Raw genomic sequence first — 27,517 nt, forward strand, 5'->3', positions numbered from 1 at the left:
CGAAAGGCCTTGCCAACCAGGGTACGCGAGGCGGAATGGGCTCCGCACTCGCCCTCATGGATATCTGCAAGAAGCTCAACGCCTTGTTCCTGAGGAATGCACTTCAGGAGGATTCCGTTAGCCGCGCGCCGATAGAGGGTCCCTTCTACCAGCACATAGCGTTTGGAAATGCGTTGTACGCGTTCACTCCCTTCGCGGTCCTCAGGTAGAGTCTTATCTGTGAGGTATGTTTGGATCTCAGAGATCCAAGCAATCAATCTAAGGGAGCTTGGAGCGCTCCCTTCGGGTCCCGAGGCCTGGACTCCGACGGGCCTCGGGGGCCGGTCAGGCGCATCCGTCTCCCCTAAGGGATCGGGTCGCGCCGACGGCTGGGTAAGCCTTTCTTCAAAGGCGCCCGGTGGGGTCTGGGCTCGCGAGGACGCGAGCCGTGAGAGTTCGTCGGCTATCATGTTATCCCGCCTGGGCACATGCCGAAGCTCTATCCCGTCAAAATGGCGCTCCATACGCCGTACTTGGCGCACGTAGGCGTCCATCTGCGGATCAGAGCACCGGTACTCCTTACAGACTTGGTTAACAACCAGCTGAGAGTCGCCTAACACCAGGAGGCGGCGGATCCCCAGCCCGGCTGCCACCCTGAGCCCGGCAAGGAGTCCCTCGTACTCTGCCATATTATTAGTCGCTCGAAAGTCGAGACGGACCAAGTATCTGAGGACGTCTCCGTTTGGAGAGGTCAACGTGACCCCTGCACCGGCGCCCTGAAGAGACAGAGAACCGTCGAATTGCATCACCCAGTGGGCGGCATGAGGCAGCTGTGAGGGGTTCGTGCTAGCCTCGGGCATTGAGACGGTCTCTGGAGCCGGGGTCCACTCTGCCACAAAATCGGCGAGGGCCTGGCTCTTGATAGCGTGGCGTGGTTCAAAGTGCAGATCGAACTCAGAAAGCTCGATTGCCCATTTTACCACTCGTCCTGTACCCTCTCGATTATGCAAGATTTGACCGAGGGGGTAAGACGTAACCACAGTGACCCGATGCGCCTGGAAATAATGGCGTAGTTTCCTCGAGGCCATCAGAATAGCATAAAGCATCTTCTGGGCCTGTGGGTATCGGGTCTTGGCGTCCCGGAGGGCCTCACTAACAAAGTAGACAGGCCGCTGCACCCTTCGGCGGGGCCGATCCTCTTTGCTAGGGGCCGAACCCCCGGGGCGTTCTTCGTCCAAGTGGCCCCTCGGGGCGCACTCGTCTTCTGTGCCGATGACCTCGGGGTCGGAGGACGACAGGAGCAGCCTTCCCACAGTGGCCTCGGGGCCGTCCTGGGGGTCGGGGGCTCCTGGCATCGTCGGACAAGCGGGCAAAGGGCCAACTCCGGTCGTCAGGGGCCTCTGGCCTCCGTTCGGCTCGGGGGCCTCTTCTCCCTGCTCTTTCCCGGGTCGACTCAGCACAGGGTTAGCCTCGGGGTCAAAGGGCGCTAAGTGCGGCCTTCCCGCAGTGGCCTCGGGGCCTTCCTGAGGGTCGGGGGCACCCGGCACCGTCTGACAAGCGGGCGGAGGGCCGACTCCGGTCGTCGGGGGCCTTAGGCCACCGTTCGACTCGGGGGCCTCTCCTCCCTGCCTGCTCCCAGGCCAAATCGGCACAGAGTGGGGGTGCGCAGAATGAGAATTGTCCTCATCGCGCTCCACAACCAACGCTGCACTAACTACTTGGGGGGTCGCTGCTAAGTAAAGTAGCAGGGACTCATTTGGCTCCGGGGCGACTAGAACCGGGGGAGAGCTGAGATATGCCTTTAATTGAGTAAGGGCATGTTCAGCTTCCTCCGTCCAAGTGAACGGCCCCGAGCGCTTGAGGAGCTTAAACAAGGGTAGCGCCTTCTCTCCCAGCCTTGATATGAAACGACTTAGGGCGGCCATGCAACCGGTGACGCATTGCACATCCCTAAGTTTGCTGGGGGGGCGCATCCGCTCGATAGCTCGAATCTTCTCGGGGTTGGCCTCAATGCCTCGGGCAGAGACCAAGAACCCGAGAAGCTTGCCCGCAGGTACACCAAACACACACTTATCGGGGTTCAGCTTTATGCGGGCGGAGCGGAGGTTCTCAAAAGTTTCCGCTAGATCTGAAAGTAAAGTTTCTTGGTTGCGCGTTTTTACAACCAAGTCATCGACATACGCCTCAACATTACGTCCTATTTGGCTACCCAAAGAAATTCGAGTAGTACGCTGAAAAGTGGGACCTGCATTCTTTAACCCGAAGGGCATTGATGTATAACAATAGGTTCCTACGGGGGTAATGAACGCAGTTTTTTCCTCATCCTCCCTAGCCATGCGAATCTGATGATAACCAGAGTATGCATCTAGAAAACACAAAAGGTCGCACCCCGCAGTGGAGTCGACAATCTGATCTATGCGAGGCAGGGGGTAAGGGTCCTTAGGACATGCCTTGTTAAGGTCGGTGTAGTCGATGCACATCCGAAGCTTGCCGTTCGCCTTGGGGACGACCACCGGGTTCGCCAGCCACTCCGGATGGATGACTTCACGGATGAATCCGGCCTCCAGAAGTCTCGCCACCTCCTCGCGGATGAAGGCTTGACGTTCCGGGGCCTGCCGCCGCACTTTCTGCCGGACCGGCCTTGCGCCCGGCCGCACGGCGAGACAGTGCTCAATCACCTCCCTGGGGACCCCGGGCATGTCCGCTGGTCTCCATGCGAAGACATCAGCGTTTGCCCGCAGGAAGGAGACGAGCGCGTCTTCCTATTTGCCATCCAGAAGACCACCGATCCGTGTGGTCTTGGATGGGCCGTCGCCCAAGGCAACCTCCTTGACCGGGACCTCGTCGCATGTGGCCATCCGCTGCCTCGGGGCGGTGGGGGCAGAGGGGCCAAGCCTCTCGTCACCACCCTCGGGCTTGGACGCAGCAGCGAGACGGTCAGCGCGCTGCTCCATGCAAGCGAGCGCGACTTTAAGATCGCCATGGACAGAGATGGGGCCACCGGGGCCCGGCATCTTCATCTGGAGGTAGGCGTAGTGGACCGCCGCCATGAACTTCACCAACGCGGGTCTCCCTAGGACCGCGTTGTAGGGCAGACTGAGGTCCGCCACATCGAAGCTCACCCGCTCCGTGCGGAAGTTGGCGGGTCCACCGAAGGTGACCGGTAGGTCGATGTGACCTAATGGCCACGTGTGCCCCGGCGTCACACCGATGATCGGTTGAGACGGCTGGAGCACCATCCCCGGGGCCTTGATAGCATCAAAGGCCGCGGGGGAAAGAATGTTGAGAGCCGCTCCTCCATCTATGAGGACACGTCCCAACTTCACGTTGCAGATGGTGGGGGAAACCACCATCGCAACCTGCCCTCCCCGGGCAATGCACGGTGGGTGGTCGGTCTGGTCGAAAGTGAGAGCGACCTCCGACCACCGCGCCCGACGCATCGCCTCATGAGTAGGGGCCATGGTCAGAAGCTCTCGCTTCATAGCCTTGAAGCTCCGGCGAGAGACATGAGCACACGCTCCTCCATCGACGGTGGCAATGGTGGCCCCAGGTTCTTGGAAACCTAGGTCATCATCACCATCATCGTTGTCAACAGCGGGGGCCTTCTGCTTGGCCTCACTTCGCCGTTTGCCGGAAGGAACCGCCGGGGACTTGCCCTCACGGCGTTCCTGCCTCCTGTCCTCCTCCCACTTCCTCGTTCGCTCAGCCAAATTTTTGACTGCGCGACAGTCCGCGAGATCGTGGAGGGAGGTATTGTGGACGGAGCACCACCTGCCGGCGGGGCGCTCCTTGCTGGGAGTACCAGCCTCTTTCTTTTTGTCGCTCGCAGGCCTCCCCTTTCGGGTGGCCCGCGGAGCGCCCTCGACGGCGAGGACATGACCCTCGTCGCCGGAACGGTCCGACCTCTTCTTCCTCCTCCTGTCACGCCGCCCTGTCTGAGCGGCGGATCCGGGGGCGGCCGAAGCTGCTACTCCGGAACCGGAGGAGTTCCATGTCCACGCTTCCTCCTTACGAGCCACTCGGTCCGCAAGCTGAAAAAGCTCCGCGGTAGTCTGGGGCTCTTTGGAAGCAATCTTTTCGAGCATGCGGTTGTGCCGCACGCCCCCCCTGAACGCGTAGATCACCGCGTGTGCAGGGATGCATGGTATAGTATTGCGGACTTGGCAAAACCGCTGAATGTACGAGCGAAGCGACTCATCATCGCCCCGCTGTACTGCATGCAAGTCCGCTTCTTCGCCTGGGCGCGGATATGTGCCTTGGAAGTTCATGGTGAACTGTTGGCACAAATCTTCCCAGGAGTGGACCGACGCGGGTGGCAGGTTCATTAGCCAACCCCGCGCCTGTCCTTTTAGGGCCATGGGAAAGAAATTCGCCATGACCCTGTCGTCACCCCCAGCGGCCTCGATCCCGGTCGTATAGACCTGGAGAAACTCGGTGGGGTTGACGCTCCCATCGTACTTCTCAGTGATGGTGGGCCGGAACCTTGGGGGCCAACGGACATTCCGAAGACTCGCCACAAAGGCTCTACAGCCAACACCACCAGCCGGGGGCACGGAGGGCTGGTCCTCACGTCCATGTCGAGGTGACACTCTGGACGAGGAGGCACCCTCCGTTGCACGGGGGGTACGCCGGCTATTACGCCGGCGCTCGATGTTGAGGCGTGCATCCGGCTCCCCATGCTGATCCTTCCGAGTCGAAGGTGTCGACGAGGGAGTAGCAGCCGAATGACGTGCAGCCGCCGCCGCTCGCCGCGCCCTCCGCCTTGACGACACGGAGCCGGTGGTAGCGGCGCCGGAGGTCTTGGTGGTGGCGGACCGTCCACCAGCACCCAAGCGCTGCTGAGCCGTCATGACCAAGTTGGCCACGTCTTCTAGCCATCGTTGGGCTGGAGACTCCGGGTCATGGACGACAGGCGGGTGTCGTAGGAGCGCGCCAGCAGCCTGAAGCGCGCCCTGAGGCGTGCTGCCATCGCCGTAGACGAGGAGGCGACGCTCCCCATCTCGCCGTTCTCCTGCATCACCTGCGGCTGGTGACGCCGCGGATTTGTCGACCCTCTCAAGCGCCTCCCCCTGCTTAGGGCTTTGGCGCGGAGGAGGTGGAGGAGTACGAGCTCGACGGCGTGGATTCGGCTCCCCATCGTCGCCGCTTACACTCGGCGAGAGGTCGTGCGTTTTTCCTTGCTCAGCCATTAGGCTGAACAAGAAAAACTTGGGGCGCACGGAAGAGTCTGAGAGCTCAGAAAACACACGCTGAGCCCCCTACCTGGCGCGCCAGATGACGGAGCTCGTGGCTCCTCACCGGGAGACCGCGCAGGCCCCCCTTTGCCGGTTCGGCCGGGGGCTTAGGGTGAGATCTCAAGCTCTCTCTGTATGTGGAAAGATTACTCGCCGGCAAGACACACGAGACACGGCGATGTATACAGGTTCGGGCCGCCGCGAAGCGTAATACCCTACTCCTGTGTTTTTGTGGATTTGTGTATGAATGAGCTACAAAGTGTCCGCCCACTTCTCCCCCGCTCTAGGCTCTAAATCTGGCCAGAATCAACCCCCCCCTTCTCTATGGGCAAGGTCCTCCTTTTATACTTCAAGGGGATACCACATGCACCCTTCCCTTTCCAAACTGGACTGTTCTTCTTTTTTTTCTTTAATCGGCGGAGATTGGTATGGTTGTCGTCCAAATGACACTTCGATGGGACAGCTCACACCTACCTCCACCCCCGGCGGAGACGGGCGCAACGTGAGATCGTGGCTGCCCGTTGCTGATGCGACCAGTGTCAGACCGGTCATTCGTGTCCACCACGCGTCAGTTTAACAACGTGCATGTTTGCCCTTCTTCGTGTAACACCTTGCCTGTAATGGTTAGGATGAAGCCTGGTATAAATCTACCAGGGCTAACGTGCCATCTCTAAGAGATAACACGCTAGCTCCGGCTTGAGACGAGTTGCCTTGAGGCTTTCGTCTTGACGGGATGGGGCGAGGCGTGCGTCAGACCGCCAGTCGCCACCTAACCCTTGATCTGACCGGTCTGTGACTGGTCACAGACCGGATAAAAGAGCGTGCTGTACCGCGTTGCACGCAGCGTGACACGCTTGACCAGACTGCAATAAATGCTGTTAGGTGAGCACAGCTGTGCTCACTTATCCCATATACGTGGCGCAGACTTCTTTAAGGGGTCGGGGTGCCTCGGCCCTCGGGGCCGGGGCAAACGCAACCCGACCCCCCCCTCGGGGGAAATCAGGAGGAGGGCGGACACCTCACCCTCGGGCCCGACGTCCCCGAAGGTGCCAGGCCACGTGGGCGATTGCGTCTGCCTCAAGCCTCTGGTCATGATACTCCCGGTCCCATATCACCGACAGTATTATAACCTGAAACGGAGGTAGTACATATTAAAGTTTCAGAAGAAAGATTATGATGCCCATTATTAAATGGTGTAGAACGTAGTTGAGGGTCAAATAGTGAGGAATTTAAATAAGAAATGATTAATAGAACCATTGGTGCTCTATTGTGATAATTATTGTAGGATAAATTTAAATCCAATAAATATGGAGTAATTATTATGGGAGGTATTACATAGTAACTTCCTTGAATCTCAATTAATTCCTGCTACTACATCTATGTTTGCCTAATCCAGCCACACAGTAGCGAGACGTTGGTTCGCATCCCCTGCCTTTTGGATGCGGATCCTCTGACTTTGCTAGGCAAAGTCACGGACGTGCAGTTTGTCCTATCCACCGTCCATCTCATCTGACGGTCCATAATCTCCAATCCTTTCTTCTTCCTTTTGCTCCCTTCGCTTTGTAGTTTCTCGGCCGACGGCCATCGTATGCTTCAGTCTCATAATAGGTAATCACCGAAGCAGAAAACAGAAAGGGGTTCATCACAAGCAAATCTATCTCATCCACGAAGCGGCGATGGCGCACGTTTGATGATGATATATGCCAACGATACGATGTGCGTCATCGAGACTTGTTGTTGTGATGGTCGAGTATAGGTGAAAATGCATATATCCATAGAAAATGTCCTTGTTGCAAAATGTGCTGCTCACAGTATTCGGTGATTTGAGTAGAGATCATGCAAAAGGAAGAACTTCTACTAGCTTCAATAATCAGTCAGCTGCCATTTTCCTTGTTACAACGGCAATCTAACTGAGATAGCAACTGCAGCGTATTTTTAACAACAGCATGGTTACACCTTTGCAGCGGCAAAAATTGAGATGCGGCTAGGAGTGACAGCCATGGCGGCCTCGAAGGTGCGCATTGAAGGGAGAAGAGGAAGAACAGAAAAATTCCAGGCGATGAGTGTGACCATCCGATGAGAATGGACGGTTGATAGGAAGGAATTGCACACCCGTAACTTTGCATAGCAAAGTCAGAGGATCCGCGTAAAGGTTGAGGATGTGAACCTCACCTGGATGGGCCATCAGACCAAACATTAGTTTGGGAAAATATGCGGTGGAAATCACGTGTATAATAGAAACTTAAAAACTACCGTTGTATAAAAATAGACGTTTGAGATTTGTCCACGTCATCACGAATCTAACGGTAGTTTTCAAGTTTCCACTGTATTTGTGGTTTTCACCACATATTTTTCCCATTAGTTTCTCTCTAACACTTAATTACTCCTCATCACTTCATTAACTTAATTTCCACATGGGACGCAGTAAGGATTACTTTTTTTTTCTGTACGTGCATCTGGTTACAATACTCCACTAATGTATACTTGCGTGGCGATCGAAAAAAGTGTTCACACAAATCACAGTAACTAGGTGATATCCCACACTTTGCTGCGGGATACATGGATGAATATATATGTTAAATATTGTTGAAATGACGAAAGAAAATGTTGAGAAAAATGTGAGATGATTTGACATATACTTTTTAAGCTCTATAATATAATATTGTAGATGATGTGTTATGTTTGTATGGAATTTAAATAGGCTAGAATAGTAATTAATAGTGGGTGATGATGTGGCATGCTTGCATATTGAGCTTTAACTTCTAATAATTATTAATGGATACCAACTATATAGAAATTAGAAAGTATAGATGAGTAAATTAGTCTCTAGCTCTGCTTGTGAAACGAATCTTGATTTTATTACTACCCGATCTAACAAACAACAAGGTGTCGTCTTTTGCATGAAACGATAAGGAGAACGAAAGCAATTAACTGGACTTGCATGATAAACAAACTGGTCTCACGAGACGAATTTGGCTTTACTGCTGCATGAATCCTTTTTCCTCAACTATATGTTCATTTTCTTAATTTTCTGCTCAGTTTCAGTACGATTACGATCGATTCTTCCATCATTATATATACTCCATCTTCAGTGTTCTAGATAGCTGTTGGTTGGATTTTTATTTGCTCCGTTCTACATCTACTAGAAGCATGGCCAAGAAGTATTCGTTTGCTTGACTTTGACTCGATCGTTCTCGTCTGCCTACCCTTATCCACTGGCACTATTAATTATCAAGGGCATATATAAATAATAACAAAACGAGCTATATATTTTTTAACATAAAACAACCATACTACTAAAATATATTTAATATTAGATTTAATGGAACTAGTTTGGTGTTGTAGATGTTACTAAAATTTTCTATAAACTTGATTAAATCTGAATAAAGTTTGACTAGAAAAATGTTAAATCGATTTATAATATAAAGCGGATGAAGTATAAGATTATAAGGCTTAGTTCGGGAGTGAGGGTTCGAAACCTTCACCCAGCACGTAAAACGGAACGGTAAGTAGTTTATAATTAATTAAGTGATAGCTAAAATAAATTTTTAAAAATAGATTAATATGATTTTAAGGCAACTTTTCTATATATTTTTTTTAAAAAAACACACCGCTTATTAATTCGGGAAATGTGCGTGTAAAAACGAGGAGGTATTATTTGGGGAAGGAGAGTTTAGAACATAGCCTAAGTCCATTTGCTTTGGTGCAAAGGCGTTTGCCACGTAATCTGTGATGATTTCCTATGACGTCAGCAACTCAATGTCTGGGGTCAGCAATTTTTTTTCTTTAGACAGATATCATGCACTCTCCGTTCTAAAATTGTAAGGTTATAGGCTGGATACAGACATTAAGAAAACTAATCGATACCCCATGCTTTGCTCCGAGATATTTAGATTGATGTATGTTATACATCAGTTTAAATAATATAAAAATGATGTGGAGATAATAATTTGATATTACAAGCATATTAAGTTCTAAAAATACAATAAATTTGTGAATGATATGATATATTTGCATGATATTTAAAATACTATAGATAATAATTTCTAGTGGGTGATGACGTGGCACACTTACATGTTAATTAACTTTAAAAGTTAGTAGACATCAACTTTACAGTAAGATAGAATAAATAGAATTAAATGGAAAAGTGTGTTATGATTTTTTAAGATGAGAAAGTAGGTGAAAAATTTAAATGATAGAAGTTGAGAAGAAAATATAGGTAGAGAAGTAGTTTTATTTGAGATAAAATTTAAATGCTATAAATTGTTGATTATATGATTAATGAATATGCATATCGATAATATGGACAGTATGGTGCGTAAAGTGTCAATCAGAACATGCAGTTCGTTGCAGCGCGTCACCGTCAGAATGTGAAAACCGTAGATATATTAAGTATCCTTGATTGATTGCCTGATCGATCAGCTGCTAGTCCAAAGTGTTGAACGGTAAGGCGGCAGCTAGCTAACGCAGTAATATACCGTTTCTGTGTAATTAATTAGTATTCCGTTCGCTTTATATTATAATAAGTAGTTTTGTTATTTCCTTAGTTAATTTTTTAGTTTGATCAAGTTTATATGAAAAAATAGCAATATTTCTAACAAAAAAAAATATATTATCAAAATATATTCAATGTTATATTTAATAAAAACTAATTTGATGTTATAAATGCTATCACATTTTTCTATAAATTTAACCAAACCAAAAAAATGATTAAAAAAATCTAAGCGACTTATACAGAGAGGTAGTAAAACATGTGTGGCCCTCGTTAATTTTCCAGTACTACTCTGGCTACATATAACGCACCCTCCCAGCTTTATTTGCAAGTGATCAGTCCAATTTATCTATGGCTATTTAGATTTAATCACACATCAGTCTGCCATTGTTACTACTAGTTATAGTGGTAACAATGGACATGATATCTGGCATGTTACGGCCGGCGTTCGACCGGATCACGCCGTCCATCGCTTCCGCCGCCGTGTTCAGCTTCAGCCGCGTCGTCAGCTTCACCGGCTCCTTCAACAGCCGGACCGGACTTCTGACCGCCGCCGACGGCGAGGAGGAGACTCCGTTGTCGCCGCAGGCGATCGAGACGACGGCGTCGACAGGTGGTGTTGGAGCGTTCGACATCGAGGCGCCTGCAGCGATGACGACGACACCAGATCAAGCTGTACTCCGCGATGATGTCCGCGGCGACGACGAGCTGATCAGGCGCCTGTCCAAGAGCGTCCAGCCCGTGTGCCTCTTCTGCGCGGCGGCGTCGCTCACCATGTCCGTCAACCTGCCGGCGAGCGGCGGGGCCGGCGGCGCGCTCTACGGCGCGACGCTGGCGTTCGTCTGCCTGGGCCTGTTCGCCAGCCTCGGCCTGTCCATGTACACCATCGTGTCCAGGCCCGGCGACGCCGCGGTGGCGAGGGTGCAGAAGTGGGCGATGGTGCTCGCCCTGGCGTTCGTGCTCGTCTCCTTCACGCTCCGCATGTGGCCGGTGCTCGTCTCTTCTTCCTCCTCGCCGGCGCCGCCGCCGCGCTCTACCTGACGCCGGCGTGAAAGCTGGTCGGCGGTGGATGAGCCCAGCAACTGATCGTACAATCGTAATCGATCGAGGCCGCCGGCGACCATGTCTAGCTAGCAACAGTGCCAAGAACGAGATACCGGCAGGAAATGGAAGTGCCAAAAATTAAAGTATTATTTGTAATCAGCCTAATAACACACTCATACACTAGTTAATTGTAGATATATAATGCAACATTAATACTTAATCCACTCATCTCTCATATGGTTAACTTAATCCCGTGCCACAACTGACTATAAATATGCAGCTTGCTTTTCTTATCCCTTCTCTCTCATCTCTTCTCCACATAATAAGCACCAATATGATGTGATAACTCATTTACATCATGATACTGTAATCACTCATGTTCGCTGCGTTTGTAGTTGATACACGTATGTTGATGGGCCAAGATTTTCGGATCCATCGTTTCGCTTATTCGCGGAATAAGCGCGCGAATAAGCGAAACGGCATATTTACAAATGAAAAATGATTTGTGAATAAAAATTTTATATATGTGTTCTTAGCGATTTAAAAGCAAAGGCGGGAAAATAAACTTCGATGAAAAAAAAATCTTAAAATTAGCTCCAAATTTAAGGTTGAAAATTTAAATTTTGGCCGATAAGTATAAGTATAAGTGAAAAAATGAGGCCCTTTTATCTCATTGTAGTACGAACCAGACCAAACTGCATGGGACATCGATGGCTCTTTTGAAAACGCAAGAATTTTACGGTCATTTTATTGAAATTCCTTTAGAACTCTTCTATATCAAAGGAGACCTGAGATGAGAATTGGTATGGGTTTGATTAGAAATTGCCAAGAATTCCTCGTTATTTGGATGGACATATATAGATATTAGCTTATTTGTGAAAAATAAGCGCCGGTAGCTTCTTTATCCGACCGGGCATATGTACACTGTTATTTGCAGGATCCCATGTGCAATGCAAATATTTTACCCTGACGTTTTATGACTATATATATGACGTGTGTTCAATACTGCAAAAACCAGTTGGCAAACTGAAATTTTAGTTATTTCGGACATATCACACAAAAAAATCGTTAAATGTGTACATATTTTTTTTAATTCAAACAAGTTATTTCCCAAATATAAAAATCATCTTTTGTTGGAAGATTGGCATGTAGGGGGCTTGGCTGATTGCCCCAATATTTTTGGAATTTCCGTCCAAAATATGGAGCCTGAGGGAAGTCCTGCTTAGGTTCAACTTGTTAGGCTTCTGATAATGAAATCTATTCATCTAGGTTAAAATTCTAACTCTAACACGAGTGGTTGTATTTACGGTTAATTACTCTGCAATAGTAGATGATGTACCTTTCGACAACAAGACCCTTGTGATGATTTCATATATGTTTAGTGCAGAGCGTGCATCTGCACACGTATATGGCCTCCGCATATGTACTGTGTAAAATAAAAAACTGAATGCACTACTCCTGCACCGATAGCGTGTACAGCATTAATCCCACTCTAAATTAGAGTAGTAGGACTAAGATCCTCTACCTTCAAAGACACCATGGTTCATCGGACCCACGTGTTACTGACAAAAGCAACAAAGAGAAGCCTGATCCGTGGTAGTAGGGCAGGCGCCACGGCCAGTCTCTTGTGATCCACTTAAACAACACGTGCTCAATTAACACAGACGACAGAAACCTTCAGCCTGTAAATTTGAAATCGAAGAGAAAAAAAATGTGAGGTGTTGAAGCTGAAGCTGAACTTTCTGCGGTATGCATCAGCTAGCTCCACGACCTGTGTTCGCTCCATCCCTTTCCCAACCCAAATAGTCCGCGTGAAAAACAGAGCGATCCATTAGTACATGATTAATTAATAAGTATTCCCTCCATCTACTTTTGATAAGATTTGAAAATATGACTATCAAAAGTAGATGGAGTATTAGCTAATTCTTTTTTTAAAATGGATCAATATGATTTTTTAAGCAACTTTCGTATAGAACTTTTTGCAAAAAACACACCGTTTAGCGGTTTGAAAAATGTGCGCGCGGAAAACGAGGGTAGGGAGTTGGGAACCCTGGGTTCCAAACATGTAGGACCGTAAAGGGCCTTTCCCACCCCAAAAGCTAGCCATTGAGGTGAGGGACTCCCCCACTTATATCTTAGGTCCTTTGCCCTTTCACAACCAATGTGGTACTATTCAACAATCTCCTCCTTCACACATTAGTGTCCCTCAGCCCTTCACCGCCCCTTTTCAACGTATCCGGGCCCCCACCGGCCCACGGTCATCAGGTATACGGGCCCCGCAGGTACCCACGGTCCATCAAACCTTCACACGTGTCCATCGGGCCAGAGATGTTAACCCACAATCAACAAAACAGACTTATTTTAATATTAGCGCTCTCTCTCTCTCTCCGAAGTATCAGTTTTTGTCGGCTACGTCCTCGACGAGTCGACGACCGGTGACCGGTGACCGGCGACCGGCGACCGGCCGGCGAGCGCTTGGGCTCGATCTGTGTAACAGGACGTTCCGTACGTACGTCTTTTGTCTTGTCCCGGCTGGGCGGTGTGCTCATCTCAATGGCGGCCAGTCAAGCACAATCATCAGTTAAGATAGTTTCTGAATGTCCGAACAAACCAAAGGTCTTCACTTGCTAGAAGAACCACACCAGCAGTGAGATGAAAAAAAACGTTGAACAGTATCGGTCCATGCACGCACCATGAATCCATGATCCGTGTTTGCGTAACATGTATACATATAGATATACGATTTTATCAAGGTATAAAAAATACTTTCCCACGTCTCCTCTCCAAACCTTATACTTCATCCGTCCGTGAATATAGTAATCTAGTATCGGATAGGACATTCTAGCGCTACGTATTTAAATAGGGATTTATCCAAATTTATAGTTCTAGAATAAGTCGCATCCGATCCTAGATTACTACGAGGCTGTTTGGTTCACTCTCAAAGTTTACCAAATATTATCACATCTCATGTTAGAAAATTTTGAACAAGTTAGCCACTTGTTTGGTTTACAGCCGCACTTGTTTCAAGATTCCTTCTCATTTCTTATGGTACTACATGTCATCAACCCAAAAAGGTGCGGTATGATTCTATTTTGCTAGCTAAGATGTGGTTTACTTTTTGTTAGCTATAACTTAGATAAATATGACACAAAAGTATGATGAAAGCTAATAAACTTAGTATGGTATCGAAACAGCCTATATTCTGGAAAAAAGGAGTAGATCACAGGCAAATGCAGCTGGTAGATATCGCCTTCCTCAATTAATTACAGGACGAATTAATCAAAGCTCGGTCAGTTCTCTCCGGTCAAGCTAGCTGCAAAGGATGTATATATATCCACTGAATTCTTACGCGCGCATGCATGAGTAGTCCACGTTAGACGATCGGTGCTCGTTGAACGACTTGGCAAATTAAAGACAGTCACACACACTCGTCGGAATTGGCGAGTGAAACCGATGAGAGGTAAAACCCAGTGATTGGCAACTGCCTCGCAGACTTTTTTACTCCTCTCATTTGTTTTAAAATAGAGCAATTTTATGGTCCTTCAGAGGTACCATGAGATACCACTTTTTTTTATTATAAATTTGGTATCTCTTTATACCTAGATACTATGAGATACTATGAGGTACCAAATTTTACACTAAATTTTTGGTACCTCATGGTACCTCTTTAAGGACTGTAGAATTGCTCTTTAAAATAAGTCTAGAGTAATCATTGCATAGGAATTTATGAATGTACTCCTTCCGTTCTAAAATATAAGAGATTTAAAGTGAATTTGACACATCCTAGTTTTCCCGATTCATAATATTAGGATATATCTCATCCACTCCAAAATATTTATATTTTGGGATGGAGGGAGTAGATAATAATTGTATTGGGAGTAGATAAATTAGTGATGAATAGTTGTACTAGGATTTGATAAAATATAGGTATTCTATAGTCTTTTTGAGTTCGTATTGTTATTATGTGTGGCATGAATAAAAAATGAACTTATTTTGGTACAAAATAAGTACGTGCCGAGCCGTTTAATTGATAACGTGGACTCATGCATGCATCAGCAGTTCTTCTTTCATTTCATATTATATACTCCCTACATTTCTAAATATTTGATGTCGTTGACCTTTTTAAACATGTTTGATCACTCGTCTTATTAAAAAAATAAGTAATTATTAATTCCTTTCTTACCATTTGATTCATTGTTAAATATACTTTCATGTATACATATAGTTTTACATATTTCACAAAAAATTTTGAATAAGACAAATGGTCAAACATGTGGTAAAAAGTCAACAGTGTCAAACATTTAGAAACGGAGGGAGCAAGTCGTTATGATTTATTTTTAATCAAACTATTCTAAATTTGTTCACATTTATAAAAAAAAAAGTTTAGTAACACTTCAAGTATAAACAAACATATTATCGAAATATATTTAATAAAACTAATTTGGTTTTATAAATGTTACTTTTTTTTCAAACGTAAAAATGTTTAACTGGAAAAAAAAGCAACTTATAATATTAAGCAATGAATTCGTGGCAAAGTTTTTTTAAAAAAAAATCAGTGCCAGCTAGCGAGCTAGGGATATATCCTTGCAGCTAGCTTGACCGGAGAGAACTTATCGAGCTTTGATTAATTAATTCGTCCTGGAATTAATTGAGGAAGGCGATATCTAGCAGCTGCATTTGCCAGTGAGGCTGTGATCTAGGACTAGGGAGTATGACGATTGGGGAGAAGACAAAATTAAGACAGCTCCACGCATGATGCGCGTAGGTTCAACTGCAGTCCAGTTATCTGCAAGTAGGTCGAACAAGTTATATTAGCTCCTTACTACTACGACTCAAGGCGGAGTACAAGTGTACAACAAACAAGAGAGAAGAATTCAAGTCGAATCGCCGTCACCCACATGGATCGGATTGGATCTATTGGTCAGTCTTTTGAACGGAGGCTTTAATTTTGGCCTTCAGGGTCAGGATCAGGGCCGTCACGTTTGTCGTTTTGAATGGAGCTGCATCTCAGATGAGCAAGTTGGCAAAGATAGGTCCGGCCGGATCAGCGGAATCACATCAATCTGTTACGATTTCGTTTGCTAGTTAATTTCCAATCAAATTCAGTTGCTTCATTTGCTCTATCTCCGATGGTATTCAAACTGAGGCTTAATTTGCTTTTTCAGTTTGGCTTGGTCATTTTCGGTGACTCTGACTATTGCAGATGTGATCCATCCGCAAGGGCACAAGCACATCATCAATCGCCATTCGCCAATCGAATCTAGAAGCAGCGGGGATCGTTCTCAAGCTTGCAAATTGGCACCGTTGATGAGGACTTACTTGTTGTCTGCCAGCCATCGCCGGAGCTCTGAATTTTTTATGTAGTACAAGTAGCTATACACTAGCTTCTTCTTCAGTGTCGCCTTCTGAATAAAGGCAGAATCTAGTACTGAGAAGCACACAATTGTCGAGTCGAGGCATCCAGCTACTAGTCGCGGAGTCACCACATGACCCCGCTAGCTTACCTCTAGCTATAGCTTCAGTCGCCAAGTCCAAACGAGCGTGTACGTGCCGCGAGTCGTTGGGCAACCATCGCACGTTCTCACTAACGTGGACATGGATGGCTGTTCATCGTCTCAGTTTTTTTATCTCACTGCGTTGGTGGTTCTTATAGCTTGTGAAGGACCTTTAATTTGTTCGGACATTGGCGATGACGGTGCCTGCCCTGTGGGGAAAAGCTTCTCCGGCCACAACCAAAATCTACCATCCACAACGTGCGATCCGAGCATCTTCGCATTTTGCATTCTTCCTAACATCTCTCCCAGCCGTGGAGTTCGTGGCTCCCTTGTTTGTTCTTCGATGTTCTTTCTTCATGAAACAATCTTAGATCGTATTCGTGATAGTACACACTAAACACTCTTACCAGAATACCAGATGCATCAATCCTTGTCTGACAACAGTCAACAGAGGGATCAAAAGACGTAGTAATACTCATCACAGAGCCAGCACGAGGGCTATCTGCCTATCTGAATTCTGAACAAAGAAAAAGAAAAACACAATCCAATCGCAGCATCACGAAGACAACACCATCTCTAGTTCTCCACACTGCAAAACTACATCGGAAAAGAAGGTAGTATCTCCACAAAATTATGAAGTCAGAGGGTTCAATAATAGTACATGACCAAAGATATAACTGATGAACATTACACTAACAGACAAAATTAGGCATTTCTGCAACGGGAGACCATAGACTAGGGGGCAAAAGGGTCGTTACGGAAAATTAAATTTCTGCTGATACACACGCACATCAAAACACCACCGGCAACAGCAACAACAGCATAGCTTGCCTTATTTGTTTGTTTCCACAAGATGAAAATGTCAGCGGACCAGGAACTGCCACAAGAGAAGGCGGCAATTAGCTCTGCCAACCTGGGCAGCCAGCCCCCAAAGGTGCAAATACTCCCCCCAACCTGCCCATTTCCGCTTGGTCCCAACACGCTACAACAAAGACCACAAGCCCCCCTGGGTACACGGGCTGTTTTGTTAAGTACTCAGCATACTATTTTTACAACTAGAAGCTTTGTTGGATTTCTACAGAATGCTCGCCAACGATTAACAGGGCAGATAACCTGGCCTAAAACAAGCAGGTTCTCCGGATGAAGCCACATCGTTCAGGCGTCGCATGCTAATTTTAGTTCAGGATTTTCCAAGGAACAACGGGACGCAGGTCATTGAATCATCGGATCACCAGAAGAAACTGTGTGCATGTGCTTGTCCCTTCCATTTGGTTCTCTAGATGGATCCATATCTGCTGGACCTGAGATTAGAAATGCCCAATTTAGATAAAGTAGATGCCAGAAATGATATGCAATAATTGACTAAATAAGATGGGCACAAACGTGTCACCAAAAATGGAGCCAATAGAGGGCCTTATTAGAGATTGGTTCCTTTGTTGATCTGCATGGATTTGTATTGTGAAAATTAACAAATGGATATAGTGATTGTCCAAGACAGGCAAGCACCAAGTTTATATTGTAGATTAATGACAGCAAGCTTCCTAGCAACATGATAATTGTAAGTTTGTAACAAAAATGGTGTTTAACACTATGAACTCCAGCTAGACTTTATGCATTTAATGATGTCATCTGAAGAGACAAACCTGAATGTTTCAATCCTTTCACAGCATCAAAGTTTTTGTACGTATATCCCACAAAGCTGAGGTCTTTGGAATTCAGCATCATCTGTAAAATGGTTTCACAAAAATCAGGTATGAACTTGGAGAGAACAAAGAGAAACATAAATTTGTACTTGAACACAAATTCTACACCAAGTTAGGTGACTTAAAACTACTCTTTGCAAACACTATTATGACCATTGGTCAGTTAATTAGTCTTCCGGGTAGGTGACAGTGGGTCAAGGCGTTAGGCACAAAAATATATGCATAGCAGGTCGATTTTGTGGTTAAGCAGGCCTAAATATGGACAACCCTTTGCGTTTCTTATCAAATTATGATGGGTTCTGGAAAATCATAATTCAGTGGAATATAAACACAGGGAAATAACTCAGCAGCCTAGAGCCCTACATATGAAGTTATGATGGAAAAGCAATTTTCAAGCAGTAAAAACACAATGGTCACTCTGCATTTAAACTACATAGCGAATTTCAAAGTTCATACCTTTCTTGAGGGCCCGGAACCTGTTCTGGTTGGAGCATTATCCATCTGCAGCAGACAGTTCAGTTAGTTAAGACAGAGGAATGAAAAATATAGGCAAAACACATAGGTAGGAGAGAAAAAAATGTAGTGCAACACATGGAAGGATGAAAATTAGACATTCCAATTTAACAAGCAGACTAGAAACAATAACATATTCTGCCCAAGTGCTCACATGCAAACATAGATCCCTTGAACAAGAAAATGAGAAAAAAAAGTCCACTGACTTGAATTAACAAAAATCCAAGAGTAAACCCATAGCTTGTACTCCACAATCGTTGTGCGTATAAATTGTTTGAGGCTCTGCACAATCCTTGTGCATATTATACGGTACTCAAGGAGACGTTGAGTCTCTATATGCACAGGAGTATATGAACATTGCTGCATGCATCTGTTTTGGTAGCGGCGAGACGCAATCATGCAGTGATGTGGGCGCATGTGGAGCTGGTGCGAGAGTTTCCCTGGGCACGGGGAGGGTGCAACAGGCGAACAGCCATGCGCGCGTGGCACATGCAAGGGAAACTGAATCCTTGTGCGGCTTGTTCGATGCGCTCCTTGGTATCGCTGTAAATAAATTATACGCACAACGATCTTGGATGGAGGAAGTAACTGACACAATGGAAACTTCCTCTAAAACCAAAAAAAGAAGTCAATTTGGTCTTTCAAGTTTCGTCCTGAGATCAATTTGGGTCAATAAGATCGCTGAGCCCACCTAAGTACCTAACCCTCCATGCAGGCAAGATAACTCAGCAAGGCCAGCCCTAGTTGAAAGACCCAAGGCAAGAGTGTTTTGCCCCTATATCTTCGATTGAAAAGAAAAAACAATGATGGTAAAACCGTAAAAGGAGCCAGACCATGGTTTTTTTATTCTTAAATAGTGTGATGGTAGAATAGACTTTTCACCATTGAAATTCCCACTAAGGCTAAAGTTCCGCTTATCTTGCTAACATTGGGACCAAGGACCATATTGACCCAAAAAGTATAATTCAAGTAGTGAGTTGGCCAAAATGAAACATTTTTGGGGTCATTGACCCTCAAACGAAAATTGGACAGAATGAGCTGTTCTCACAAATCCCTACAACGACTCAAATAGTAATCACAAGGTCAAATTGTGGCTTGGTGTCATGTCAACTCTAATTACCAATCTAGTGAAGGCTGACCTCTGTTGATCCATCTATACTATCATGTAGCAGCTTAGGCAGATACGTGGATTCCTGACCGTCCGATCATTCGATTCAATGGCCCAAATAAAAAGTGTGATTCACACCACATCCGCGCGCATCCACTTCCGCCTCGCACACCACGCCCGCACATTCGTCCCCTGCCTCGATCGCGCTCGTACATCTCTCCACTGCCTCACGCATCGTCTGCCACCATCGTTGTCCCCCATCACCGCACGGAACTCGACCTCACTGCCCTCCCCGGACCTCCCCCGCTGTGGTGCGCGTCCTCGCCACCCACCCCAGCCCGCCCTCAGCGTTCAACCTCGCTGCCCTCCCCAGACCTCCCCTGCTCTGGCGCACGAATGCACGTCCTGGCCCTCCCATCGTTGTGGATTCGCTCCTCTCCGCATCCCTGACCTCGGCCACACCCAATGATTCGATCTGGATATAATGGATCTGGATGATGTGCATAAGAGAGGTAATTTTGAGGTTTGTATTGCAGTACGAGGTAATTTTTGGATCATAATTAAATTCAGCATGTTGACTGTATGTGTGCTAGGTGGAAGATTTTTTTGTACTTGCAAAATTCTGGTGTCAATTTTGAATCGCATTATAATTCGTGCTATATACTGTTTGATAAGTTGGCCAGATCTAGGTCTTCAGGATGGTATGATTTAGCAGATGCTTCATAGTTGCTGGATTTAAAACCAGTTCTATGCTAATTTTAGATCAAATATTGGTCATATATAGTAGGTTGTCTGAAACAGTACAACAATATAAAGAGCTTCAAATTTTAAATTGATTTCACAAAACTTTTTTATCAGGAAATTAACTGCCAATTGCCATTTTTTTCTATGTTATTTGACGGCAAATTTCAATTTGTTTGCTGTTTGGTCTAACTGCATAACAAGTTACTCGACGTCTTTCCGCTCTTATCTCGATTTCATCTGGTGCCTGTGAGCAGTGGCAGACGCTGGATTTCAAAACCGAGTATTCACTTAACAATTGCAAGTGCTGTGTCCCCAATGTTTACTGGGATAGAGTTATGGGACTTGAGATAGTTGGCTACTTGGTTAGAAGTGGTGCGAGCCAGGAGTCTAGAAAAATGGATCTGTTGAGGGAAAAAAGGATCGAGATTGAAGTGTTAGATACAATTGAATATATACATATGTGATATACCTATATATATTATTTTTGTTTCACAAATTTTTGGGTATTCCCGGGAACCCTCCTGCATCCGCCCCTACATGTGAGCACTCTATATCTTCACTTCGGTTGCTTTTTATTTCAATCATGTTCTTACCAGCAAAGTCCTTATTTACTGGAAATTGTCATGTATCTATTGTGCATGTTCCTGAAGGATGTTGAGTGAATTTGTATTCCATTGTATAATCTCAAACGGAAGTATTGAGCATTTGATGTACATACTAATTGCACTAATACGAACACAATTTGTGTCAGATGATGAATCCAAGAATTTTAATTTGATTTATTTGGAACAATTTGGCAAGTTTAATTTTTAGTATTTGCCAGAGATAACATGTCTGGGGTAATTCATATTGACTTTTACGTGCGTTGCACGTGCACGTTTACTAGTTTATAATAGTTTGGATCAAGACTTATCTCGATATCTTTTTTTTAAAAGAATTATCTCAATATATTGCAATCCCCGTAATTCTAAATCAAGGCAATACCCAAGTATTGGCTGGAGCTTGGCAACTTTGAACCTTGCAGAATTGCAGAGGCATAAGATAACCATTACACTAAGAGCAAAAGGAATCACTTACTTCCTCAAACTTCATGAAGTTCTGTGTGTCCAGTTCATCATTTACTTGAGGCTTAAATGCAGCTTCCATCTCATATAGTTTTTCCCAAGCAACTCCACGGAACCAAGGATGTGCCTAGTGATAAACAAATGACTAGTAAATACAGGACAAGCAAACAAGACAAGAACTGCAAATGATACTATTTATTTCTCTTATGTGCCAAGTACCTTTATTTGGTCTGCTCCTGCACTGCCAATCCTGTGGTCAACATCACATAATAACCGGCAAATGAGATCCCTTGCTTCAGGAGACACCTTTGAATCCTCTGGAAATTTCAAATGGTTTCTCCAGTGGACAATCTAGAATAATTGGAAAAAAAAAAGGTAAATAAAGCTCATAGATGGAATAAAAAAAATATACACTACCACAACAGAAACATCATAGAAAATCTACTGGTTACAAAAAAGAATGACACTTGTTCTTATTTTTGATGAATCATTCACATCTTGAAATCGGGATACCTTGCTATATATAATCCCTCCGTCCAGAAATATAAGGTTTTTTGGTTGGATGTGACATCCTAGTACTATGAATCTGGATCATAGTACTAGGATGTCACATCCAACAAAAAACCTTATATTCTGGGATAGAGGGAGTATCATTTTAGCAGCCTTTTTCATCTCACTATTTTACTGTTATGCGGCTATGCACTATACATCCAATCCTCTGTCTTGAAAAATACATTCATAATATTATAGATTTGTTTGATATTACATGTTGAAATTGAAAATAGTGCTCAAAGATATACTTTAAAGACATGCCTATGTCTGGAAATAACGTGTATTTGTGATCAGAGGGAGAAGCTTATAAGACTATCTCCCTAAATTATTGGGTGGACCAAACTTGTAAGGCGTATAAGCTGCAAACTGTTGTCTTCAGATTCTTACAGCTTGAGTTCAAAAGCTAAGATAATAATTAAAGCAGTTGCTTCGTGGTAGTCCCTTATACGTTTTCAATTGGTCAGCCTAATTTAAGCTGAGCCAAATCAACAATTAATGAAATACTCATGCGTTACAAATGAAATAACTGAGCACAAATCAATAAGTAGTGTTGTTACTTCCTGTGTTAGCAAAATTAATTGGGAACAACAGACCTTTCGGCATGTGGTTATTGGATCATCAGAATAAAATGGTGGATAACCAACAAGCATCTCATACATGATTGCACCCAAAGACCACCTGTAGGGCAAAAGAAGTACATTGATAAAATCTAGTTATCAAGAATCAATAAATGTGGCTGAACATAAATTTGTGTACATCATACCAGTCACATTCCATTCCATATCCCTTCTTTAGCAGAACTTCTGGAGCAATATAGTCTGGTGTCCCAACAGTTGAGAATGCCTGTGTATCAAATTGCATTTTAAGAATGAGAAGGGCTGTCAAGAATAACAGAAGTTGTATTCATATTTTAAGTGTGTATCCCTTCCAAGCATGGGATTCCACATGATATCATGAAAGAAAAACAAAACTACTGACAATACAGGGTCAATGGGATGCTTGTTGTATACACTGTAAAGCAGACATACCAGTTTTCTTCTGTTCATCTGCCAGTGCTGAAGTTGTTCATGTTGACTTCTCCACCTTCTACCATTTGTTGTTTCAGAGAAAGAGCTATCGATATCCATTGATTCCCTCAAATTGTCATCACCCATCGGTTCATCTTCATTCAATGTTGAGAGCTTTGAACAATCAATTGGCTTGCACAGCCCAAAATCTGACAGCTTCATGTGACCATTCTTGTCGAGAAGCAGGTTGTCAGGCTTAATATCTCTGCAAAAAGATAACAAGCCAAAGCATGTAGATCAGAAAAAGGGTAGAAACAGAAAATATACAATTATCTTTAAACAAAAATGTTATAGCTGGACATTATGGTATAATATATCAGCGGCGTCACAATAGAGATAAGTCAGGAATTGGCAAGTGCTACAGCAGTTGGAGAATCCTAATAAGCTCTCTATTTGAGTTTCATAGTTTTGTAGTAAGAGTCCTAGTAGTATCAGGTTACTAGTATGTTTCCTTTTCCCTTATCTAGAGGCACCTCAATATATAAAGGTAGGCTAGTATTAACACAAGAAATATCTAAAGGGGATTAACACACAAAAAAAAGTAACCTGTGGATGTAGTTGTGTTTATGAATGGACTCAATAGCAAGGATGGTCTCAGCAATGTAGAATCGAGCCACATGCTCAGTTAAGGTATCCTCTCTCATGAGAAGGGTCATGATATCACCACCAGGGAGATACTCCATGATAAGATAAAGGTACTCCGAATCTTGAAAAGAATAGTATAGCTTCACAATGCAGTGGCTAGCAACTTCAGCCAGCAAGTTTCTTTCCGCTCTAACATGTTCCACCTGACAGATATAAATGAAAGGTTGTTAAACATATCATAAAAGGTAGCAGTCTTTTTGCTAAATTAGGTCTTGAGAAGCCCTACAAGTCAGTTTACAACAGAAGATATTTTTTACAAACATGAAAAAGCAATTAACTATGTGATTCTGTTAATAAAATACAGTCATATAGAGATATCATCACATACGTAGAGTAACTATGACAAAGCAGTTAGACATGAAAACAAAATACCAGTGGAACCCTTGTGGACTTCACCCAAACAATGGACTGAACAAAACAAGAAGATTATACACCAGCTTTTGCTTTCTAGCAACTTCAAATTCAAAGCACTAAAAAAATGCCCATGACTAATGCATAACAGCAATGGTAGAATGTTACTAAATGCAAAAGGTCCTACATGTTATGAATATAAACATGTACTGCCAATCTTTTGTGTTATCTTAGTTTTAAATATAACCTTGCTGTTTCGATTTCACAATTATGTCATATTTATTACTTTGTGGTCAAATCAACAAACGTGGTTGGAGATGGTTAAAAACTATGCACATGCTACTAACTCACAATTATACCTATTAAAACATAAAACCTGGAATAAATCCAGACAAAGTTATCTTACTTGACCCCTGACAACCATATCAGACTTCTTTAGCTTTTTCATTGCATAAATGTTGCTAGATGTCTTCTCCCGGCAGAGTCGAACCTGTCGTATAGTTACCGCAAGTCAGTAAGGGGTTAAAAGCAACAGGAGCAATAAAATAAACATTACAACAGATAAGCATTAAGCAAATATGTAGTAGATCAATGTGCAAACCTCTCCAAAAGCTCCTCTGCCAATAATGGTGAGCAGCTCAAAGTCATCAACGCAGATTTTGTGCCTTTTAAGCCGCATGTACTCTGTTTCCTTTCTCTCCAGATCTTTTAGTAGATTGATTTGCTGCTCCCTGGGAACTTGGGAAGATTCCAGTTGTCGCTCCAATCTAAAGCGCCTGCAATGCATAAGGTCTTACTATGTGACACAAGAAGGGCAAAGATTTCTGTCTGGGCAGGGGAATGAAAATCCACTTAGAATCAAATCATAGTATCTAAGTATGATGAAGGATAAAAAAAATCACTCAAGTTACACAGTAATAGAAGATGGTTGACGACTGAAACTAAGGTATGTTACTCTATTATAAGACTAATACGTCCAAACTCTAGGGGTGCAGGCCAGATTGAAGCCTTGAGGAATCGCCAGCTTTAGTTGATATAAGATCAATATCAGAACAAACCTCCATAGCTGGTAAGTTAAATCAACTGTTTGATTTCGATAAAAGATTATAACAATGTTGTTAGAAATGAAAATTGCCACCCCTGTTACATACACACCTCGTATACTAAAATCCATTATAAAATGATGAAATGAATCCTACTAAATCGTATCTGCCACCTAGCATTGTACAAATGTCTTTCACTATGATGTTTCCTTTCGATAAAAAGGAACACACAGGTCTTCTGCCCTTGGTAAAATAGCGCACCAAGTCACCAAGATTGGGCAAGCTATTACGTTACATGGACTCTGACTGCAAATAGAGTAAATTAATAGAAGTGATTAATGAAACACAGGCATACGTCGTGAAGTGCGGTATCAACCACGTGTACACTTATGAATCAAAATTAGTACGTCATCAATCACGCGTTCACTCACAATTCAAACTATCACATAATATGCTCTATTTATGCGCACCTACTTGCTGACCAACCGCTTAATACAAACAAATGATATGCGACAAGTGTATTGTCAACGGCACTTAAAGACAGACATAACCGTCGCATCCACACAACATTTACAGCACATTTCTCCACTGAAAACCTTCATGACAGCAGCATACAAAATCAAGTCAACCAACTAAGCAAGCTGTTAGATAGTAACACTAAGCTCAGTTCAATTTTTTTCACGCCTATTACTCCATAGAAGCAGTTACAACCATTTTTGCTTGGCGCAAACTGAGCAGACGCTAAGCATTACAAACAACTAGCAGAATCAAGTACCCTCACAGCTAAATCGTGCTACTCCAACCCCAAATTGCTTACCGAGCAACAATTCGAGAATCTACGGTTACGCCACAGTAGAAACACCTCAAATCGTGGCTAGCGGAGCTACTGCTACACGACTCCTACTCCCCCCGCATTCCTCAAGCACACGCCCAAAACTTTTCCCCCCCAAATCTAGCAGCTCGAGTCCCCGAGCTCCAGCGCCCCAAGCTCTAAACCCGCCCAGCGCAGCCCAAACCCGTCGATCGAGCTCCCACCACTCGAGATCTACCCCAAACCCACGCTCGCGGCAGCAGCAGCAGCAGCAGCTAAAATTCGAGCCCGAAATCGCCACCGCGCGGGTGGGGGGAGGGGATCGGGATCGGGGGGGTGGATTACCTCTCCTTGCGCTCCTGGATGTTCTTCATCTGCGAGCGGTAGTGGTTCTCGATGAACTTCTTCGCCGCGGCGACGCGCTCCATGGTGAGGGTGGACCCCACCGCCGCCTCCCCGCCTTCCTCCCCTTCCTCCGCCACCGCCGCCAGCGGCTCCGCCGTCGCCGCCGCCGCCACCGCCGGTGCCGGCGCCGCGTCCGCCATCTCGCTCTCCATCGCCGCCGCCGCCACCACCACCCACCCCCTCGTTGCCTCGCTGGTGTTTTTTTTTTCTCTCCCCTCTTTTTTTTTCGCTGCCTCGGTGAGAATCGAGTCGAGACGATGAGTTGTTTGTTCCTCCTCTCCCTTGTCGCTGTGCGCGCCGGCTGTATATATAGAGCCCCGTGGACTGCGCCGGCTGGAGAGTTAATTAATTAAACAGGTAATTAGTGTGGGTGATTAAGGAGCTAATGGTGGGGGATTAACTGCGTCGACGCTGGTGACAGACAGACAGCTCCAGTTTTTTTTTTTTTTTTGCTTTCCTTTTGATCTCTCTCTCTGCTGTGTTGTGTTCTGGCACTTTTTTTTAATTATTTTGTCTTTGCTTGTGTTGTTGTGTGATCTCTTCTGTCATGTCGCATGCGGATGCTGCGTAGCTGTACACACGTAGGCAAAAGGGGTTTGATTTGGAGTTCTTCGTTGGGTTAATCGATTTCCTTTTTGAGGGAACAAGATGAACAATGTTCACAAGATAAAATGCATTGGTGTCTTTTTTTCCTTCTCTTTTGTTCTCGGAGCAACATGTATGGACGTTGGCTTGTAAAAAATAGGGGGTTTTTTTTAGTGAAGGGATAATGATGACATTCGGCTCTGGATGCGGGATGCCATGATCATCATATGATGGATGTCTTAGGTTGATGAGTGTGTGAATGATGGGCATAATCTTAACGTATAATCCAAAACCCGATGAAAACTATGGAGGATTCTTTGGATGGAAATTCACCACCTATTTATTCTTATATAAAAGGAATCAACTATAAATGTGTGTTGGTACGTTTCTTTTACCCTCCCCACCCTCCCCCCCTCATTTTCAGTTCTACATGCCTTGTTTTTACTGCCTTTCTAATTATCACCTTATATTATTTGCTCTACACCTTTAAATATATATTTTTCTTAAAAATATACTATATGTTCTATTAAAAATTTAACTTGTCACTACAACCAAGAAGATAGTCGACATCAATCCCACGATAATCTCTCAAGTGATCTAAAGAATTGTCAAAGGTAGAAGGGCATGTATGGTTTTTGCTGTCCATGACGAGAGAGGGTTGCATTGGTAAAGAAAACCGTTT

At 44.8% G+C, this 27,517-nt stretch overlaps 2 protein-coding genes across 4 annotated transcripts; one reads left to right on the top strand and one right to left on the bottom strand.

Moving 5' to 3' along the window:
- The first annotated feature begins 10,037 nt into the window (after positions 1-10,037).
- On the top strand, positions 10,038-10,998 carry LOC4325660 (uncharacterized). Its single transcript, XM_015786941.3, has one exon. It carries the CDS (start codon positions 10,120-10,122, stop codon positions 10,744-10,746), a length of 627 nt encoding a protein of 208 aa, XP_015642427.1. The 5' UTR covers positions 10,038-10,119; the 3' UTR covers positions 10,747-10,998.
- A 5,982-nt stretch (positions 10,999-16,980) lies between these two features.
- LOC4325661 (uncharacterized) lies at positions 16,981-26,528 on the bottom strand. Of its 3 annotated transcripts, none has more exons than XM_015764985.3 (13): positions 26,191-26,528; positions 24,593-24,767; positions 24,398-24,481; positions 23,542-23,783; positions 22,957-23,200; positions 22,692-22,771; positions 22,522-22,606; positions 21,596-21,727; positions 21,390-21,503; positions 18,404-18,448; positions 17,888-17,969; positions 17,635-17,685; positions 16,981-17,545 (listed from the first exon to the last, which is right to left on the bottom strand). In XM_015764985.3, exons 1-13 carry the CDS (start codon positions 26,400-26,402, stop codon positions 17,457-17,459), a joined length of 1,635 nt encoding a protein of 544 aa, XP_015620471.1. In that variant the 5' UTR covers positions 26,403-26,528; the 3' UTR covers positions 16,981-17,456. The 3 variants fall into 3 exon arrangements, with proteins under 3 accessions (XP_015620471.1, XP_015620485.1, XP_015620476.1); XM_015764999.3 differs by having other exon boundaries at positions 17,628-17,685; XM_015764990.3 differs by lacking the exon at positions 17,635-17,685.
- Positions 26,529-27,517: the final 989 nt, after the last annotated feature.

The sequence above is a fragment of the Oryza sativa genome, chromosome 1 (assembly GCF_034140825.1).
Source record: "Oryza sativa Japonica Group chromosome 1, ASM3414082v1".
Classification (NCBI taxonomy): domain Eukaryota; kingdom Viridiplantae; phylum Streptophyta; class Magnoliopsida; order Poales; family Poaceae; genus Oryza; species Oryza sativa.